Source organism: Fistularia commersonii, chromosome 18 (genome assembly GCF_037954325.1).
Source record: "Fistularia commersonii isolate RoL2024-O1a breed Wild chromosome 18, RoL_Fcom_v1.0, whole genome shotgun sequence".
Taxonomy (NCBI): domain Eukaryota; kingdom Metazoa; phylum Chordata; class Actinopteri; order Syngnathiformes; family Fistulariidae; genus Fistularia; species Fistularia commersonii.
In genome coordinates this window covers 6733078-6755243 of record NC_141301.1, presented here as the reverse complement: position 1 = coordinate 6755243, position 22166 = coordinate 6733078, and the positions used below count along the sequence as shown (strand labels likewise).

The following is a 22166-nucleotide window of genomic DNA, read 5'->3' as shown; positions in this document are numbered from 1 at the left end:
GTCTATATTCAGAGAAAATCTGTACAGTCTTGCTCGACTCAAGGTCAACAGTTAGTTTCAACATACACTTCCTGTTTACATTAGCCTTTGTGCTGCTCTTTTGCCCTCTCCTGGAGGTCCTTGGGAACTCACGTCAATGCTTGCCCCACAACCAGCATCCTGAAGGTATAACTCTGTATTTTGTCCAGCAGAGGGAGCAGCATGGCAACAAAAGTGGGACTCAGATGACGGAGGGAGGAGGATCAAGCTGTAAACCTTTGGGTAACGTGTGCAAAACTGCCATTCTGGTTACCATATCCAGGCCTGAAGACCACAACACACTTATTCTAGATGGAATCCTTGTACTATAACATCTGAAAGGGCACCTGTCACATCAATGCCACATCAACCGAAATCTGTACAAGCAAGCTTCAGTCAACGAAGATAAAGGTATGTTTTGTTTACTCTGTTTCAAATCCATACATAAGTAACTTAAAATATGCGTTTGGTGATGCTGACAGCAGTTAGATAATATCGCATTTATGACTGCCCTCGGATAAAAAATGAAAAAAAAAAAAACCATTACTTAGCCATTGTCTCTCAATGGAAATAAGAATTTTTGATTACACTGGCAATTTGAAAATAGGAGATATATTCTGTTACTAATACTCAGTTTACTACCCTTTTCTGCTCAATGATATCTGGGTATCAGAATGAATACATACAGATACATACAGTTCTGTGGTTTGTACTATTGGTAGCTAGCCTATTATTAGTCTCTGCACCCGATACTGCCTTTGAGCTGAATGCGGTTGAGGAGGAAAAATATTCATTACGTAACAATAAAGCATCTGTCTCTAAGAACGACTTCCTGAATTCCACAGCAGTAACTAGGCCCCAAAGTAAGGCAAAGCGGAAGTGCCCTCTGTTAGTATGTTGGAGTTGTGTGAAGCAATTGTGGTGTGCTTTTTTTTCTTATCACCTGCCCTGATGTTTTTGTCATAGCCTCCCTTCCTTCACCACATCTCTTTCTGGGGTCAGTGATGCAGCATGACAAAGGCATCAGAGTGGAACTGTATGGATTAATAAAATAGATAGGGAACTTTTGCCAGACCTTTCAATCTATTCCCGATTTAATCAGTACAAATGCGTCCACTGTGACCTGCTGAGAACATTTTTACATCTTGAGTTGAAGTATGAATGGTTATTAACTAAGATAAAAGCTGCCAGGAATGAATGTTAGCTTTATGACAGACTGTGTTTTTGTGTGAGTGCATTGAGAATGAGGACTCTTAGCCTTGAATTGTAGTTTTACTGCCTTCTATAAGAAAACGTATACAAGGGAAAGAAGCCAGTACACTTTGTGATGTGGGTATGTTAACACATTCTCTAATGGCAAAAAAAACAAACACGCCTTTTGAAATACAAATCTGGATCAAATTAAATGTACTTTTACATCTTCTTGGGTAGCACGGTGCCACTGAATATCATGGGATGAAAACTTTTTTTAAATTTGAATTGTAAATTCCCATACATCTTAAAGGTCATTGCCTGAGTCATATACATCTTGATATGTATAATAAATTTAAAGGTTTGAACTCAGTTTGTTTTGCAAATTCATGAAGTTGAACACAAAGATGTCTGCGTTGGAATTTTGGTTGGAAAAGTTAGATTTATTAATAATACAGGTCCTTCTCAAAAATTAGCATATTGTGATAAAGTTAATTATTTTCCATAATGTAATGATAAAAATTAAACTTTCATATATTTGAGATTCATTAATGCAGACAAAGTTCTACAGGGACTGAATGATCTATATTAGGAGCCCAGTACTCCATACTCCAAGAGCACCCACACAAGACTTCCTGAGGGGCACAGTCAAAAACCTTTTCCAAGTCTTTTTAAAGCACATGTAGACAGGTTGGGTGCAACCTCCAGGACCCTGTTTAGGGTGTAGAGATGGTCTACTGTCCCGAGACCAGGATGTAAATCACACCCCTCCCAAACTGAGGTTCAGTTATCTGATGGAACCTTCTCTCCAGGACCACTGGGCATTATTAGGGAGGCTGAGGTGTGTGATCTCCCTACAGTTGGAACACAACCTTTGGTCCCCCTTTTTAAGTAGGGAGCCCACCACTCTAGGTTGTAGAGATGGTCCAGTGTACCAAGATCAGGATGTAAATCACACCCCTCCCAAATTGAGGTTCAGCTATCTGATGGAACCTCCTCTCCAGGACTGCTGGGCACTATCAGGGAGGCTGAGGTGTGTGATCCCCCTACAGTTGGAACACAACCTTTGGTCCCCCTTTTTAAGTAGGGAGCCCACCACTCTAGTTTACCAGTCCAAATGCACTGTCCCTGATGTCCTCATGATGTTGAAGAGGCATTTCCAGATTTCCAGAGCTCTGCAGAACTCAGGGTGGATCTCATCTAACCCTGGGACCCTGCCACTGAGGAACTAATTAACCACATTGGAAACTTCAGCCTCTTCAGTCTCTCTATAGGAGAGCCCACCCCCGTTCTCAAGACTCTTATTTGTCACTGGAAGGTGTGCCATTGGAGGTCTTCCAAGTAATTCTTCCACCAACCCTGTTACCTGTCAACCGCCTCCAGAAATCCTTAATGAAGCTATTTCTGACAGGGGACTCTGCTAGATGTTCCTAACAGACTTTCACAAGACATTTGGGCCTTCCAGGCTTGACTGGCATTTCCCCCACAGTTGGAGCCAACTTACTACCAATTCACCACCAGGTGATGATCAGTTAACAAATCCCCCACCACCCCACCCAAGTGTCCAAGAGGTGTGGCTGCAAGTCTGATGACATGACCACAAAGTCAATTATCAAACAGTCATCAAACAGCAGCCTAGGGGTTCCTGGCACCAAGTACACATATATACATACTTATGCCTGAACATGTTTTTTTTATGGACTGTCCATGATTAGCACAGACGTCCAATAAGAAATTTATTGGAGACTGGACACTTCTCGGGTTCAGATTGGGAGGACACTGCTGCCAGTAACACCCTTCTAGGTCTCACTGCTGTTGACCATGTGAGCATTAAAATGCCCTAGTGGAACGAGGGAGTTCCTGGTATGAGTGCTCTTGAGCAGCTCCTCAAGGGACTCCAAAAAGGGTGGAATATCAGTCAGAGCTAATATTTGGTGCATCGGCACAAAGGACAGTCAGACAGTCTCTCAGTGTTGGGGGACACCCCAACACTGAGAGACAGGCTACCCTCTCATCCTCTGGGTTAAATCCCAATGTACAATTACCAATTTTGGAGGCAATAAATATACCCATACCTGCTCGACAACTCTCACAGGGGTACAATTCCAGAGTGGAAAAGGAATCTTGTTCTCAAGGAGACTGCTTCCAGAGCCCAGGCTGTACATGACGGCAAATCCAGCTGGCTGTCATGTGTGCAGGCGTGGCAGCTATTGAGTCCCACCACTTGACCAGGCTCCAAAGGGTGGCCCTAGGCGAGGGAAAATAGTCTATTGTTTTGTTTGGTTTTTTTTTGACTTGGAATCCTCTGAACCACACATTTTCATAGGAACCTAGAGCAAAAATAGTAGTACCAGTACCAGTACCAGTAACCTTCCCCTGGATTAAAATACAATAATATAATACTAAAAAAGTATTTTTACAAAAGATTATAATGGCCACTGACAGGAAATATAGTAGGTCATCCTGTCATTTGAGTAGAATTGTGGACAATGGAAAACATTTTCTATTAACAAAAGTGCTCACTTGTTTCCCAAGGTAAGCTTAAGAAAGGTTTATAATATGACAAAAGTCCCAGTTGTTAAACAGAAGATTTGACTTTTGAGAGGTGTCAAGATATCATTTGATTTCTTATTAAATTACCTTTTCACAAAATGCACACATTGAAGCAAAATTTCAGGGCAATCTAAATAGAAGGCATTGTCTAGGAAACAATAAGGATTAAACTGATGATGCATAGGCAAATCATAATTTTGTTCAGATTGAAATTAAAGATTTACTTAAAGAAGTAGAGAAACTGTCCATGAGATTACCAACATATATTTGTGTAAAAATACCTTTAAATTCAGTGAACTTTGGCTCAAGCCCAAAAATTCAAGAAAAATCATGAAGAAATGATAAGATGTGGAATACATTTATTTACTGTAGAAGATACTGTATGGAAACCATCTTTTTACAAGAGAGGAGATAACTGTAGGTACAGATTCCCCGTCATTTCCACCTTTTATATTATCTGGCTCCGAGTATAGAAATTACACTGCAGCTATATTTGATTTGAAAGTGGTCCATGACACCAACAAATCCATCAGGAGGGGGCTGCCATGGAAGTTAGTATCTTGTAAAGGTAAAACCCAGTAAAGACAGGCATGTTTGATGTAATGCTGCCAATGAGGAAAATGCAGCCTGTAATGAACAGACTCAAAGTCAGGCGTGGATATACACAAGACATAGATATGCACACCCACTCCCCACTCCCCCAACCACACATATTCACATTATAAAAAGATTTTCACTTCCATAAGTTTCATAAGAATCATTCTCTCCACCTGCAGTGTTAAGCCTTAAAACTCAATGCAGCGGATTTTAACTTTTGAGCAGTGCTATTAGTAGCTTTATTTCATGTAAATACACATGTCATAAAATTGGAAACGTAGGGCAAGAGATTGTGTTAACTTGTATTTTTAAGGCATGATAGAGACAGTTTTTGGGCAAAATTGTTGGACGGTTGAGTTCCTAAAGAAGGGCAAGTTAATACATAAATGGCTTCAAGTTGTTGTCCATTGCATTTGCTGTCGGTCCTTAAAACTTTATGAAGAATGAAATATAAAGCATTTATGATGTGATACTGCAGATATAATACTGCAATGCATTGTTAATTAATTATTTCAAATAGCAGAAATTCATTAATCATTTTGATCTTTCTCACAGGGACAATTTTCAATTATATGCACAATTAAATGCAGAACCAGTATGAATTTTTGAGTACAGCATCCTTTGCTACCCTCTCCCTTCTGAAACTATTTCAACCGTCAGCCTGACTGTATTAAATAAAGTTTTATTAAAAATCTTCAAAGGTAGATAGATAAGATATATTGTCTACTCTTAACTCAAAACAAAAGAATCACATTTTTTAGAGACCAAGACTTCCTTTATTGAATGTAAGTTAACTGTCTTCCAATGTAACAAAACATGCCAGTGCTCCTTTGTCAGTGTTAATAATAAATACAAACAAATGGTTTAGAATACAATTTATGTAATTTTACGCAATCCATAACAGAAGATCTACACCATCATACAGATACCACACTCAGATGGGGAAATGAGACACGCAAGACACACAGAGTACCATGTTGGGTTCAGCCACCTCCCATCCCCCTCCTCTGCAGTGCTGACGCATCTGCTGCTTTTGCATCAATAAGCAGCTTCTGTGAAGGTAAATCCGGATTCTCAGCTGATATCAGAACTCTTTCTATACTTGAGCCTTGTATTCAGATGCACGCCACAATGGTAAGAGAAAACATTGATGAACGTATGTCCTTTAAAAACAACGATATACATATGGAAGGCAGACTCTCCCATTCTCTTGACTTCTGCATTAACTAACCAAAGTGATCGTGTATTCCTGAATGAAGGTCTTTGATGTAATATATGACTGTACATAACGGCGACACTAATTGCTGTGCAATATAGATGCATCCTGTGAACAGCATTACCAGCTTTGCAGTCAAGTAAAAGATGTATTAGGATGGTGTGTTTTAGAGTATCTGGTGTCTGGGAGATTTAATACGCCATGTCTGTACAGCAGAGGACTCTAATGCAGTGAATGTTTTCACTGGCTGTTGCATCGCCTGGTGAGCTAGTGTGTATGTGGCACCGTGCATCTTTCTGCTTTCCTTACAACCCTGTGCTATGCTTAATAAAAGTTGCAGTTTCCTGTTTGGTGGCTTCAGAACTAATAATTCAGTCGCTCAGCTAGCACAGAGGTTGAATGACACTGTTTAAGCTCCATTCTTATGAACTCTGAATCCGTGTTATAGCTGTAGTAGGACGAAAGACTAACAGTGAGAGAGGGGCTGGGCAGATTCAGCTCTGGACCTGGTCTGCATGGATAGCAGCAAACGACATTGGAGCTGGAGTCATCTGTACAAAGAAAGGGAGGGAGAGGAAGAAAGACGTCAGAAAAGGCTTCGCTTCTGACACCACTACTGTTAGCGACCAACATGAAAAAAAATTGTTTCGCTTTTCTTTCACGAAACTGGTATTCATGTATTGTAGGGTATATTGAATGCCGTAGAGAAGTATCACTGCGTGACACTTTTTCCTTTTCACCTTGCATCATTTTCTCTGATTTACTAAGGTATGTTTTGCATGGTTTCCCTCCATATACAACTCTGATATGTGCAGAAGTAGGCTTTTCAGAGGTGTGAAAATATTTTTTGCTTTGAAGAAACGTTCTCTGTTACTGTCATTTCTCGATTTGTTTTGCAATTAAGGGTTTCCATTTTGGTGATAGAAATGTCACACTGAGCTTTAAAGGAAGAGCAAGATGTGGTTTAAGTTTTAACCACTGATGGTGAAATTAAAATTTCCATTCAGCATATGGTGGTAGTATTGCACAACAATTGGCAAAAAGCAAAGATTAGAATACCAAGACTAAACATGTGATGTGACTGTAAAGAGCAGTTATGTAGAAAATATGATATCAGCCAAATCAGCATACAAAGTCATTCAGACAAACAGAGGTACAGGGCATCCTCAAACAAAGAAAAATTTTGATTGTGATTTAAATAAATGTGCTGCAGATTGTCAAAAAAAGTAGGATGTTTGTGATAGAGAGGAGATCGGATACCCGGATGGCTAATACTGTCACTTGCCATCCAGCTGAATCCTAATAAGAGCTGCGCAATAGCAAGTTGCCATGACAACAGAGGCCTGTCTGCGGAAGACAGCAGGAGGCTGGTTGTATTTTCAGCAATATGAGAAGCTTAAAGGAATGGCAGCCATATTGTATTTGTCACACCCAACCCCAAAAAATCCACATTAATTAGAACATTGAAAAAGGAATAATATTATCAAGAAAATTATAAAAACCAAATTGTAATCAATAAAATATAATGTGCCTCTATCCCCATTATATCCTTCATGACAGGATGGGTGGAATACATGAAGGAACGTGTGATTTTATTTAATTTGCATCCTTGTCTTATTTTCTCTCATATGTGCAGCCCTTTGATGAAAGTGCTCTATAAACATATTGATCAGGGCAACAACAAAAACAACAACAACAATAATAATGATAATGATAATAATGATAAGCATAACGTAGTTAGTGTAGAAAACAGACATTAAGTAACAGCATTACCCCCACAGTACCAGCTTATTAAATAACATTGTTGTTGTGCACATAACAGTCATAAAATGACTACCCTATCATATGGTGCGGTATCAACATAATTAACTTATGGCAATCAATCTGCAAAAGGTGATTAATTACTATGTTTTTTTCAAAGTAAAACACAGTGAAACATTTTTGGAGACTTTGGCTCCAGTGGCTCTGACTACAGGCGGCCACAGTATGAATGTTGTGCTGGGTCAAACTTCCACTTTCAAAGTGGCAATGAATGTAATGTGACTTCTGTTTGAGTACTGCAAGGTCCAGAATACTTAGTGTGCATTATTTTGGCGTTATGCCACATCTTGGTATTTATATTGACTTTTTTGCTTGCTATGGATCTTGAAATATGATTAATAAAAATTCAGACCACATCCCACTAAAATGTATTAGCTCAGCTGCCCCTTCTTTTAATACTTTCAAGAGAAAATAAACACAAAAAAAATTGAAATTGTGATTGCAAAAAAAGGGTAGAAGTCAACATGGCAGAAGTCTTCCTACATTCCATAAAACAATCTGCAATTTTCAATTGACAATTATTGATGGTTTGTTATCATGCAACATTATTTCAAATCTTTTTCATTTCATATACGAAAATTTGACAGCATGTAGGAAGACTTTCCCACCAAACTGCTCATGTTCAAACCCCAACCCCTGGATGACATATTGTATCTTGGCAATGCTGCCACCCAGTGTTTGAAGATGAGAAGAGCATTGTTTTCAAATACAGAATGTACATGCTCGTTTTAAATATTTATAGCAATGCTAAAACATGTTTTGTTCAAAATGTCACATTATTATTTATCCTTTTTGTCTCTTTTTCCTTAGATGATGATGGTGTATCACTGCAATTAGATCCTGATGGATAGTGCTCACCCTCAGACAGTGCTTAGCAAACTGAATGAACAGCGGTCACAAGGCCTCTTCTGCGATGTTACTATTGTGGTGGAGGATGTGAAATTTCGTGCCCATAAGAACATCCTGGCTGCCTGCAGTGGCTACTTCAGAAATGCTTTGACAGCTCCGGAGACATGGAGCTCGAGTCAGGTGCTGGAACTGCTCGACCTAAAATCTGAGGTTTTTGCCAGTATCCTCAACTTTATCTACTGTTCAAAGGTGACATCACCTGGTGCGGAGGACACAGGGGGGCTACTGGCAGCAGGGAAAAAGCTTGGAATTCCTTTCTTAGAGAGGCTTGCAGACCAAGAGAGGCAGGATTCATGCAATTGTCAAACCCTATCACAGTGTGTTAAATCCACAGACTGCACGGCCTTATTGCCTAAAAAGACTAAGAAAGAACCTCCTCGGGTTGAGGAGATAGATACCACCAGAGGTCCACGTATCACGAATGCCTTTTCAATCAATGAAATTTGTCCAGGAAATAATCCTTTCACCCCTTTGGTCCAAACAAAGGTGGAGAGACAGTCCCCAGATGTGAGGCAGCTTCCACCAAGTTGTGCTACAACCTCCTGCTTCAGAGGGAACAATGAAACCACACATACCCTCTCAGAGCACTCATATGCTGTTAACCAAGCTACTGAAGGGAATAATAGCACTCAGTGGGACAACAGGAAGATCTGTAAGCCAGTGATGTCACAGCCTATTCAAGTGACTTACAGGAATGCAGGCCCACTTAAAAAGCGCCACAGTTTGAGAGCTATCATGGGGAGAAATACAGTTCTGGTACATGCTCAACCCCATACAGATAAACCAAATACTGCAGACCCTACATCTTTTGAGGATTTAACTACTGAATCTGCAGTTGTGCCATCATCCCCACTCTATTCAGAGGCAGAAGTGGACAAGCATATAGAAACTTTACTTCCTGTGGCAACTGACCATGTTCAAATGGAGTTAAACCCACCAACTCTTTCTCCTCACACAGAGGAGATTGTCTCAGTCTACAGATGTGAGCATTGTACAGACATATTTCCAAACAAAGCTCTTTTCAACATTCACTCACAGTTACATAAAAAGCACTTTCCAAGACAACTGCTTTGCAAGTTTTGTCACAGAAAGTTCATCCACCTCAAACGACTACAGAACCATGAGCAAGTATGTCTCAAAGCTGCAGCAGGGCACCATGAGGTCGATGCAAGTGGCAAATCTACGAAAGAGGAAGACCTTGATTCAGGTGATGTGCCAAAGGTGGAGGATATCACGAGAGATCTTCCTACTGGTAATCCCACATCTTATAAACCAGAGCCTCTACAGGTGGACCAACTGAAGACTGCACAAGATAAGATGATCATTAAGTCAGATAACAGCTTGAGGGGATACAACTGCAGTGTTTGTAAACGAGTCTATGTCACACTATCAAGCTTAAAGCGACATGAGAATGTACATTCATGGCAAAGGGCATATCCTTGTCATTATTGTAATAAAGTATTTGCCTTGGCAGAATACCGAACTAAGCATGAAATCTGGCACACAGGTGAACGGCGCTACCAGTGCATTTTCTGCTTGGAAACATTTATGACTTACTATATCTTAAAGAATCATCAGAAGTCTTTTCATGGCATTGATCCCACACTAGCCGTTCAGAAGAAATCTGCCAATGGTGGGCTAAAAGCCAGTGTTTATCCAATCAAACTCTACAGGCTTTTGCCAATGAAGTTCAGGAAGAGACTATACAAAACGTACAGTAAGACATATTCAGAGAGCACTGACAGGGGTAATGAAATCCCAGTGGACAACAACACACCCCTTTCCCCATTTGAAGGAAAAACTATGCCCCGCCATGCTGAGTCTGTTTCGTTTCCTCTAACATTCATGGCAACAACAAAAATGGTGGCGCCCGTCATGCCTCACATTAGTTTTGACAAGGCATCTGACAAAGATACTAACCAAAGTTTAAGCACTGAAATGGAAAATTGTCATCAGATTGGCTCAAAAAATAAGAATGAACATAAAGGTTCGCCTTTCGATCATTACGAAAATATATTAGCATTGCAATCTGTGAATAAAGATGATGCTCTAGACCTAATCAACTCAAAGAACATCAGTCCCAAAATACCATTATTAAATTCCTTGAACACTGTTAAAAAGCTTGGTGAGTTATCAGCTTCTGCAAAACAAATTGAGGATATGACCAAGGAAATGCTTCAGTCAGGCACTGAGGATGTGATGCTTGATAAAACAATGGGTGCAAAGACAGAAACATATATTGCCAAACCCGCATGCCCTGGCCCATCTGTGGATGGCGATCCAATGCCGCTCTGCCAGATAACAGTGAAAATAGGCAATGAGGCCATCATCCGTCGCAGAATCAAAGGTTCCAAGCTCTTCCCAAAAAAGAAAAGGAAATTCAGGGAATTGAGGGAGTTTGAAAACCCTGGTCAACACCATCCGACACAGGAGAAATCAGGGAGTCCCAGGTTGCGCCTCAGACCAGATGTTGCTGCCACCACAGGAGCCTATGATGATGCTAATGACTGTGACTTAGGAGATGAGCTTTGGCGTCCTTATTATTCTTATAAAGCGAAAAAGAAGAGAAAGAAGCTGAGGTTCAAGCATAGTCAAGCCTTGTTTCAGCATTATCCTACAATATCTATCAATAATACTGATGCCTGTCCTAGTGATGCCCGAGTGGATGGTTGGAAAACAGAAAAGAGCATTTCTGATGGTGTAGGAGAGATAAAAACAAGTCTTAGCAAAATCTGCAGTGCAAAAGCAACCTACAACTGTGACATCTGTGACAGCTCCTTTATCACAGAGACTGGCTTAAGGGCTCATATTATTGGTTCACATCCATGTTTTTGCCATTCTTGTGGTAAACAAGGCCCCCCTGGTGAAGCACCTGCCGGCTGTGATTACATCTGCAACAACTGTATGGAAAAAGGCTCCTGCTTTGACAATTCATCTCGGAGCCTGACAACAGAGAAGAAATTTCGTTGCTCCTTCTGTCCTCAGCGTTTTCTCTACCTTGCCACCAAGAGAAGCCATGAGAAAAAACACCAAGACAAAACAGAGGAGAGGTACACAGTACAGGTGAGTGGGGACATGAAAAAGGTTGACATCAAAACAGAGGAGACTCAAAATCAAGAGACTACTGAAATGGGATGTATGATTGTGAAAGGAGGACGTTTTCCCAGGGATGAGACTAAAATTGAAGATACAACCAGCTGTACGACTCCATATGACAACTTTTCATATTCCCACATAAAAACCCCAGTATCATCAAGCACTAACCTGCTCTTCTCTGTAAAGCCATCAGAGGTGAAATATAAAATGGACAACAGACAAATAAATGTTGCAAATTCTATGCAGCTAAAACTTCAAGCCCGAGACAGAAATAGAAACAAAGACAGTTTGATTGGGCCAAAGACAACAAGTCTTGATCCTGAGAAGTCCTGTAAACTATCGAGAAAAAATGATTATGATGCTAAGGGCAACCACATTTCTGTACAAAAGCCAGAGAAATGAGCAAGAAAGAAGGAAACATTAAGACTATTTAAGATGGGCAGCTTAATGAGTGGGACTATTGCCCACTGCTTTGAAAAACTTTTAATGTTTGCATAATATCAAAAATGAAAGATGAGAGCTCAGAAATGTAATTTCTTCCTTTACATCACAACAGAGGTTTTTTTTAAATATATGATAAAGTATGAATATTTGAATAAGACCGTACTTTTAGTGTCTATGCATCTGAGGTTAATGGGTAAATAATAATAATATGACTTGTAGCATTTGCTTCACCTTTGTTGGTCTCCCATTCCATTGTTTGGACATGGTGAGTTTGCACTTTATAAATGGACAATAATAATCTCTTCAAAACTTGGATAATTCAATTACAGCTGTGAGCATTATTGTATAATTCTAATTTCTACAACATTGTTCCATTGGGATTAAAATTATTACTGTTGTGTGTTTTAATATGCATATAACATGTCCTCTTATTTAAATAAATATTCATATTCTAAAACTTTGCATCTCGTCTGTTTTTAGCCAAGTCATAGATAGAGTCAAATCACTTACCATTAATCAACACATTATTTTGATACCAATCCTGTGATGTTACACTCCCAAAGATATTAATTCTTTCATTCTTTCACTCATTCATTGTCTACAACACATATCTGCACTCAGACGCTTGGCGGGGCTGATGGGTTTCCCAGCTGCTGTAGGGTGAGATGGGGTTACACCCTGGACTGATTGCAAGTCGATCATAGGGTCACACATAGACATAAATCCTTCCACTTGGTCATTCAGATGTATTCAGTCAAAAAATTAAAAATTCTTCAGGAAGCAGTCCATTTCAGAAGGGCACACCACACACATTTATGTTTATTGCTGACAATCCAAGCCTCCAGTGATTCCCCTTAAACAAGCTCCTATTTAATTCATAGCAAATATCAACATGTATGGTTATTAAACTGGCAGATAAATTTGTGAAATTTTGATTTTTTTTTTCCCAAAAATGATTACCAGAGCTCTGGTAGGTTGAACAACATACAAATTGTCACAAATATTGGGTCTTGACTGAAGGAAAAAGGTCTCAGTACTGTATACAGGTAAATTGATGAAATGAGTTTCTGCCAGACGGTGGCTGGGTTTATGGGGTGATCTTGGTGCAGAGCCGGCCTAGGTAGTTCAGGTACCTCTAGGATACCATTTGGGCACTTCAAATTAGACAGGTTCCTGGTATATCCATCTCACATGAGATCTCTTGGTTGAACTTGAACATGCTGGAGGGATTTTATACTCTTGACCTTTCAAACCGAGGAACAGCTTGGGGGTCCCTTTGGAAGAGCTGTGGTAGATATAAAGGGGTTGACTCACTCAGTCTGCTGCTGTTTATCCGCATAATGGTGGAGCAATGTGTGACTGAACTTTTATAGGAAAAGATAAGATAGACTTTACTGATCCAATGACAGGGAAACTCAATTGTCACAGCAGCATTACAGGGCACAAAAAGTGTAAATAGTAATAATACAGAGAATATTGATTGTATTGTTGTTGATACAAATATGTTTTTTTGAAGAAATATCATTTTAAAAGGGTACCGCAAATTTAAGTTATACTTGTCTAAAACTGTATTTTGACTTTTGAAAGTAATGGAGAGGACCAATTATACCTAGGCACAACGTTACCCAGGAACCCAGCTGAAGTTAAATTTTCTCAATAAACATATCATGGTTAAAAAAACTAAACAAAACAAAAACAAAGGGAAGAAAATAAACCTCTGGAAGGCTTTGTAACCTTGAATTCAAGACACCATTTGTTAAAAAACACATTACACTTCATTACAAGCTTAACCAGTTGTGTGAAACCCAATACATTTCATGTCTTTTAAGGAGACACTCTTTCTCTTTTTTAATTTTTCCTACTCATTTACTTATAATTTGAGTAAGAACCTACATTGTTGCCGATGGTCTCCTGACCAAGCAAAGTGCTATGGAAAGTATACTTTCTAAAACATGGCAAGTAATATAAATTCTATGGGATGCAAATCTCAAGCACAAAGGTGACAAGACAGTGTGCCTTCACTGCAGTCATGAAAAGGCCTTGAAATACTGGAACTCTAAGCACTTCCTGTTTAAATAAACAAGATCTTATTTGTCCACTCAGAATATGATGCAGTTATTGAGAATCAATCTTGACGAGAAAAACAAAAGCAACATGGAGGCTGAAGAGGCGGCTATTTGGATGTTCTAAACCTCATTGTCTTGACAAGTCGGCATTAAGCCCAGACCTGGACATTATCAAGATCACTACTCTGTGGTTCAATGAGCTACAAGCATGGATCACTGGGGCGTTGTTAATTCCTTAAGTCCTAATTAATACACAGGCGCCGGCACCTTCATTCCAGCCAACAGGTTCCTTTCCTTGGAAATGACTACGCTAATAAGCTACTTTTCTTGTTACAGCTTTTAGTATGCTTCACAAATGTACATAATTCACCATGAACCTTCAAAAACAAATTACTTCACACACAAGCGGCAAAATGGTTTGATTTCTATTTCGAACACTAGCTGGTCAACAAGTCTTCCCATCTTTATGGACAGGAATATATACAGTCCGTGTTGGTTTTGAAGAGGTTAAAATACACAATTTACCCTTGATCTGATTTTGTTATTATACTGATTTATTTAGTTAACCATGAAAAACATATGTAATATAGAATGATTTTAGCCGATATAATGCTATTCACAGCGGCCTCTTATTATCAAGTGACTTTAATGTAGTTTAGTCCAAGCAAACACTGGTAGCTGACAACTCCATTATAGATTTATTATGAGTGTAATTGGTAAACTAGCTAAATCACACGGGAACTGACATTGAGTAAGTCATTCGGACCCAATCACCAATCATATCGTGAAACAACTAGTTTTCCGGACTGCAAGATCACTGATGTCCGATAATCTAGCACGAGCTGAGCTGGCTTCAAATAAATGTGCAATCTCTGCGACCATTGCTTTTGCTTGAATGGCACTGAATAACCCTCTCGATCCAACACTAGACAGATTAGACAAGTCAAAGGAGTGGGTCCTCTTCTGAGGACGATAGGTATGTATCCTTCAAGCGTCTTGAGGCAGCGGTATGTGCTGAGCCTGACGTAACGCGACAACGGGGCAGGCTTTCCTCCACTTTGCCTGCCTGCATTCACCAACGGATATGATAATCGAGCTCTGAATACATCAGTCCGACAGCAACAGTCAGCTTCTGACCATGGCGGAAGAGGACGACTTGGGGATTCGGAGATTACAAAGTCTGCGTGGTAAAATATGTAAGTTTTCACTAGAAGAGACTGTGTTTTCCTCACACGGGGGAAGAGAGGTCGGGCGAGTAAACGACAGCAAGCCGAAGGGGCGCGGCGTTCAACCCTCAGTGTGGAGGCTCAGATAGCCAGTTCATCTGGTCGGTCCGATGGCTAATGTCAAGTTAGCGTGGCGTGTTAGCAGTACTACTATCTATTAATGATTTAATGAATTAAACGGCGACTAAATGGGATATCTAAGTACAGCGATTGCCGATATTCTGAATTGGACCTTTTAACGTTGCCAAATCGTTAACTCATGGTACATCAAGACAGTGACTATCCTGTGAGCTAAATTAACGTTGGTGGCTAGGCTACTTTGACTTCATCCCCTCAATCAAACTCAAATATTGCCACCAGTGATATGATAGGTAAAGGGGATAATTGTTAATTGACATATTTCGTAAATTTCAGGGTCAATGTTAACTTATTACTGAGATTTACTGACTCAACTAGTGTTCAACGACCAGATAGCCAATTGACTGCATGCGTTTACTGTGAGCGTAACTCCGTGCGCGGAGTCACACTTTAAGTCATTTGTGACTGCTATTATAACTTGCCTTCTGTAATCTCACTGGTCCTTTGGTATTTGACTAATCTGAACAGGGGTTATTGCCAATAAACAGATTTCTTCGATGTCAAATTTAACATTAGCTTTTTGTGCCATCCTTTTCCAAAACATCTCACGAAAAAAGTTTGTCTCCAACAAGCCAGTCTTTCATTCTCAAGTAGGACCAACTGAAAGTCTCGTTACTATTGACGCTATGTAGATGTACGTTTTTACTAGCTGTGAAAGAATAGTTTCGTTTTGGATCATTAGGCGCGAACATTATTAAATGTGCAGTTCCACTGGTCTTGAATTAATGAGAAAACAGTAAGCAGAACAAAATAGAGGAACCATGATGGCATCCAACTCACTTTGCAGTTTTACGAAACTCAATTCTTCCTTGTTAAAGCTGTTTCAAATTTCCTTTAGCCTACATCAATGGAGGAATTGATAGTCTAATGTGTTGAATTGGGTTGCACATGTACTTTCAAATACAGGTTTATTAGGACACTCTTCAATGCAAAGGTGTGTTTATTGACATATTCAAAAAATAATGTCAGAAGAGTTTGATAGAAAAGTGAAACATACATTTTTTTGCATGCTCCACTCATACCAGGTCCTCCTGGTCCAAACAAAGAGACAAGTTGACAAGTTGTTTTTAATGCTCTTCCTAAGATTAGTCTTATGCTGTTATCGTGAGCTGGTTACATAGATGATGTCAGTGGTGGCTTTCCTAAATTAGGTTGGCACCTGCGACCAGGCTGCGTATTGATTTGCTGAAAGAACTACTCAAGTGACGATCCTCTAAGCTAAATTTTACTTATTCTGAAGTGATGAATGGTGTTCCTCTGAGTGCAATGGCGTTGTTGATCTTTTGTGTTAAATTCATCTGAACTTCAACAAGTGCATTTTTCATGTATGTGACTAATAAGGCTATCGATTTAGTATGTGTACCCCATGTGTTACGTAGGTGTATGTAATTTTGAAATCAAAACCGCTCTGTAACTCATTGAAAGTGAGGAAGTCACTTAGTTTTCATTTTTCTAACCACACATGACCCTCAAGTCTACTTTAGCTATATCCGCTCTGTGGCTTGCACTACAAACTTGCAATAGTTGTTCAGAAGAGAATCTTGGACCTTAAAACAAAAATGTAAATTGTGCCATTCACTAGAAAAAACAAAACAGTTTAGTTTGACTCTTGTTGAAGTTAAGGCTCAAGTTTATTTTTTTCCTCTTCTGAATATTACCACTAAAACTTGCAAATTTAATTTCACAATTTGTCACACAATTGTGTTAAAATTGTCCTATTCTAGTCACTTGACATACACCCTACAATCAATAAATGATGTGAGAATTATTTCAAGGCTATTATTGTGATATCAGATACACATCCATTTGCCATATAAAGCTACAACATTGTATGATAATAGACATATTCAATACATTTTGGAAAATTGTCCATATGTTGTATCTTGTCCAGACTGTAATAATGAACTTCTCTCTGCCTTGAAGGTGAAGCAAAGAACCTGGGTCCAGTTTCTGGTCCAAATAGACAAAGGGATCTTTGTACCTTTTGCACCATTAGTCTTGATCAAGAAGAGGTGTTCCGCACCAAGGTGTTTGACAAAAGCATCAGGTAAGGAGGTTAAATTTGTCTTCTACCGAAGTGAGGCTTCCTTGCTTCTTTAAGATATTTGACAACTGCTAGGAAAAGGCTCCTCATGAGAAGCTATCAAAGTAGCACAGAGACCCTCCCTTGCCGTTTTTTCATATGAAAATAAAGAAATATTCAATTACTGCCCAATATATTACACTCCTTGATAATGTCAGTAAAATTAATCAAGCAATCACGTACATTTAAACCAATGGTCCCTCATCCCTTTCAAGTTTTAATATATGTGTATACTATATCAATTTTATATGAGCTGGCTACTGGTAGTTTGATTTTGAGGATGTCTATACCTGCTGCAAATAGTTTACATTACCTGTTTAATATATCAGGTTATTAGACACTCATGTTTTTTGTGTTTTCATTCTTATGTTAATGAATACTGGATAAGGTTTGAAAGTAGATGTAAGCAACTAACCAAAAACTTCATGAAGACAACAAACCTGATTAGAGCATTTATACCTGCAGTGTAAGTAGAGCGAATGATTTAAAATTGGGAAGCCTCGTTTTAGCAAATAAAATATTGCCTTTAGTTTTTGTTTGGTTACTGTCATCCTTCAGTTTGATTATAAAGTAGGTCAAATAAAGAACATAAATTGTAATGTCTGGGCCAATTTGTTTGATGATGCATGGCAAATCAGACTTTGCATGACAGCGGCTGCTTTTTTCTGTTTCTTGACTGCAGTCCTAAGAACAGATGAACTGAGGTAGCTTCTCTCCATGACAGCAGTTTTTCCCTTTTTTTCTGTCAACTATCCTCATCTCAATCAAGCCATTTCTTGAGTCTTTGATTTGTCGTTTTGTTGTTGGTGCCTCTCATGCCTATTACATCGGGTTCATTTTTATATTGCTCAATGGCTGTTAGAAGCTGTAGGTGAAGTTAATTCACAAGACACAGGACTGTTGAAACATTTGGGGTAAGAGGTTCTACCCTGCATAATTGAATTACTTAGCAGCAAGGATAACAATGAAGGGGAGAAATATATTGTCTATTTGATAATGAAGGAGTTGGTGTGATAAAGGGGGTGAACCCGATGTTTCATTGGACATGTGATTGTCAAACCTAATTTAGACCTATTCAGGATGCAATATTTTCTAGGCGATCATCAATGAATGGTCTTTATAAATAGACATTAGCTATCAAATTTGTCCAAGACCTTTTAGCTCTTTTTTTCTTACAATATTGCGTATCTTAAATGCATATGTGAACACTTAGTTGTCATTGTTTTAGTCTCTTTTTCATCTTTAGCCAGTATGTAGATGAGGGATTTATCCTTCGATTGGCTCTGTCACACCAGGCTGTTTTGCTTTTGTATGGTACTGATATAGTTATATCCGCTGAAAAGAAGTTGTATGCCAACCAGCGTAGTCCTGTGTTGAAGGGAAGAGATTTAGAACATTTTGTTACCTTGTATGTACTGTATTTTTCAAGGATTTGTTTTTAACTTCTTGCAAAAGACGTGGTATCTGGTTCATTGGAATATTTGTCTGCCTTCTGTATTTGATTTTAAAAGGCCTTTTCTGGACTATTTGATTAAAACTGTAATAACAAACTTTTGTAAAATTGTGAAAAAGGGACAGCTATTTTATTAGCTGATTATATTGGGTATCGTCAGACTCTCACATATAAATTCATTTTAAGAATTTGAGAATGCAATTTCATGGATATGAAAATTACCAATAGTACTAACTTAGATGTACAAGAACTGATCTGTATGTTCTACTTGCATTCCTTCGTGGAACCCAACTTTCTTCAGCCTTTGATATTTGGTGAATGTAAGTTGTCAATACCAAGGGCTTAATTTGGATACATGATCTATGTCAGTTTTGGTGCTTGATTGTTTGCAAATGTTTTGTAGCCAAGTTATTGTGCACATAATTTAAATGATTTCTTGTAATCACTGTGATATGCCTGTACAATTTATGTTGCTTTAAAACCTGGATTTCTCAATTTTATTTAGATTTTAATAATTCCAGCTGGTACTCAACAAGATAACTGATACTGTGTGTTTTCATTGTACCTTTGCACTTTAAAGAAATTGGAAAACAAATGGAAGTGAATAGATGCCAACTATGATAAATGTAGATAAAATCATGGCAAGATCATTGTATACTACAGTGAGTCATACAGGCACACTGCTTTGTACATCCTCTGCTCCAGAATAAGATTCCCCACACTTTTCTGACAGTTACCATATATTTTTACAAGAAAGAAGAATGTTTACAAACGCATTTTACCATTCATTCATAATATGGCCAGTAAGCTTGTCTTTTAAATATTCCAAAAGCGCAAAGCATAAAAAGTATCTGAAGGATTGCATTCCCTCACATTATCATATATTGTATTTACTGTGTAGAGTATATAAGCTCCACTTTCACAGCATAATTTAAACACTCGACCATGGGTTTTGAAACAGGCAGCCATCCTGCTGGATATATATTACAATATACTATACATTTCATTTTGATCCTGAGCTGGTCCCAAGCCCGGATAAATGTGGAGGGATGTGTAAAAAGGGCATCCAGGGTAAAACTTTTGCCAAAACCAAACATGCGAATCAATCATGATAACCAGATCATACCGGATCGGTCGAGGCTCAGGTTAACAATGACCGCCATTGGTACCAATGACCTACAGGGAACCGATGGAAACTGGGCTACTTTAGGTCAAAGAAGGAGAGGAGGAAGGCGTGTTCTGAAGCAGAACAAGAGGAGGAAAGACAAGAGTCTGGGACTGAGAGTAGGGACTTTGAATATTGGGACTATGACAGGAAAAGGTAGAGAGTTGGTTGACATGATTCAGAGACAAAAAGTGGATATATTGTGTGTTCAGTAGACCAGGTGGAAAGGTAGTAAGGCCAGAAGCTTAGGAGCAGGCTTTAAGTTGTACTATCATGGTACTGACAGGCAGAGAAATGGAGTAGGAGTTATCTTGAAGGAGGAGTTTGTTCGGAACGTTCTGGAGGTGAAATGAATGTCAGATAGACTTATGAGTCTGAAACTGGAAATGGAAGTTGTAATGCTCAATGTTGTTAGTGGCAAGCCCTGCAGGTGGGATGTGCGTTTGAGGAGAAGGAGAAGTCCTGAAATGAACTAGATGATGCAGAATATCCCCACAGATGAGGGAGTGGTAATTGGAGGAGACTTCAATGGGCATGTTGGTGAAGGCAATCGAGGGGATGAAGAAGTGATGGGCAGATTTGGTGTTTGGGGCAGATCTGGTTGCGAAGCTTAGAGGTAACATTGGAAGGCATTGAAGAGGATGAAGAGTGGAAAGGCAGTGGGTCCTGATGATATACCTGTGGAGGTGGGGAAGTGTCTAGGAGAGGCAGCGGTAGAGTTTCTGACTAGATTATTCAACAGGATCTTAGAGAGGGAGAAGATGCCTGAAGAATGGAAACGAAGTGTGATAGTGCCCATTTTTAAGAATAAGGGGGATATGCAGAATTGCCACAACAATAAAAGGGTAAAGTTGATGAGCCATACAATTAAGTTATGGGACAGAGTAGTGGAAACTAGACTGAGAGCAGAAGTCAGCATTTGTGAACAGCAGTATGGCTTCCTGCCTAGAAAGAGTACTACAGATGCAGTATTTGCTTTGATAATGTTAATAGAGAACTGCAGAGAAGGCCAGAGGGAGCTACATTGTGTTTTTGTAGACCTAGAAAAAACATATGACAGGGTGCCAAGAGAGGCGCTTTGGTATGGTATGAGGAAATCTGGAGTGGCAGAGAAGTATGTTAGACTGGTGCAGGACATGTTAGCGTGAGACGGTGATGCAGTGTGCTGTAGGGGTAACCGAGAAGTTTTAGGTGGAGGTGGAACTCCACCAGGGATCAGCTCTGAGCCCCTTCTTGTTTCCAGTGGTGATGGACAGGCTGACTGTAGAGGTTAGAGCAGGGATGGCAAAACTGCCTGCTATTCTTTTTAATCGGGCCCGCCAAAGATTGGTACAGAATTCATACTTGATGTGACTGATTGAATCAATGAATGTGGAAGCTCAAACAGGAGATTATTTAATTTTTGGAGCTACTTGAGAATTTTCCTGAGCTGAATGACACAGATCGGGTTTGCGATTTAGCCTAGTGATTTTCAACCAGTGTGCCGCGGCACACTAGTGTGCTGTGAGAGATCATTGAGTGTCACCTCTGTGACGCGATTAAGTAGAGGTCAACTGTTAGCGTTAGTGCTGCGCGACAGTGGCAGTTTTGGATCACAGCAAGATTAGCGAGTGACAGGGATGGATATGGACAAAAGAAAAAAGAAAAGACGGTGAGCTCAAGGCAATATAGAAAAAGCTATCTTTCATTTGGATTCACTTTTACTGGGGATGCAAAGGCACCAACTCTGCTGTGCTTGGTGTGTGGTGAGAAGCTATCCAATAGCGCCATGGTGCCAAGCAAGCTTAAATACCATCTCCAAACGAAACATCCTTCCATTCAAAACAAGCCAATGCACTATTTTGCATGCTTTCGTACAAAGAATGAGAAACTGGCAAATTTTTGGAGAAAAACCTCAAAGGTAAACAAGAGAGCCCTCAAAGCTAGCTAACTTGTTGCTGAACTCATAGCTAAATCAAAAAAGTCCCACACTGTGGCAGAAACAGGAATACTGCCAGCTTGTAAAGCTTGAGCAAGAGCTTCGTGTGTGTCTTTCCACCATTGTGTGTTAAACGAAACAGCCCCAGGTTTTGCAGTAAGTGAGTATAAATACATTAAAAACTATATTATTAACTATATGTATTATATGTACTGTGTTAGAGTATTATTTTGTGTCATTTTGGTTGGTGGTGTACCCCAGGATTTTGTAAA

At 39.4% G+C, this 22166-nt stretch overlaps 2 protein-coding genes across 7 annotated transcripts in view; both read left to right on the top strand.

Annotated features, from left to right (window-relative positions):
* Positions 1 to 261: 261 nt before the first annotated feature.
* On the top strand, positions 262 to 12302 carry zbtb38 (zinc finger and BTB domain containing 38). Of its 4 annotated transcripts, none has more exons than XM_086164625.1 (3): positions 262 to 429; positions 5285 to 5419; positions 8207 to 12302. In XM_086164625.1, the coding sequence occupies exon 3, from the start codon at positions 8240 to 8242 to the stop codon at positions 11801 to 11803; it is 3564 nt and encodes a 1187-aa protein (XP_086020751.1). In that variant the 5' UTR covers positions 262 to 429; positions 5285 to 5419; positions 8207 to 8239; the 3' UTR covers positions 11804 to 12302. The 4 variants fall into 4 exon arrangements, with proteins under 4 accessions (XP_086020751.1, XP_086020753.1, XP_086020752.1 ...); XM_086164627.1 differs by having other exon boundaries at positions 5264 to 5419; XM_086164626.1 differs by lacking the exon at positions 5285 to 5419.
* Positions 12303 to 14961: 2659 nt separating this feature from the next.
* Positions 14962 to 22166, top strand: part of rasa2 (RAS p21 protein activator 2) — a 37553-nt gene continuing 30348 nt past the window's right edge. For all 3 annotated transcript variants that reach the window (XR_015107461.1, XM_086164545.1, XM_086164543.1), the window contains exons 1-2: positions 14962 to 15107; positions 17199 to 17322. Coding sequence is in view for 2 of the 3 variants with exons in the window: in XM_086164545.1 (XP_086020671.1) it covers positions 15050 to 15107; positions 17199 to 17322 (182 nt within the window). In the remaining variant the exon portion in view is untranslated. The remainder of the gene's footprint in view (positions 15108 to 17198; positions 17323 to 22166) is intronic.

Coding starts and splice junctions, on each gene's coding strand:
- zbtb38 (XM_086164626.1), top strand. CDS start 8,240: ATGGATAGTGCTCACCCTCAGACAGTGCTTAGCAAACTGAATGAACAG.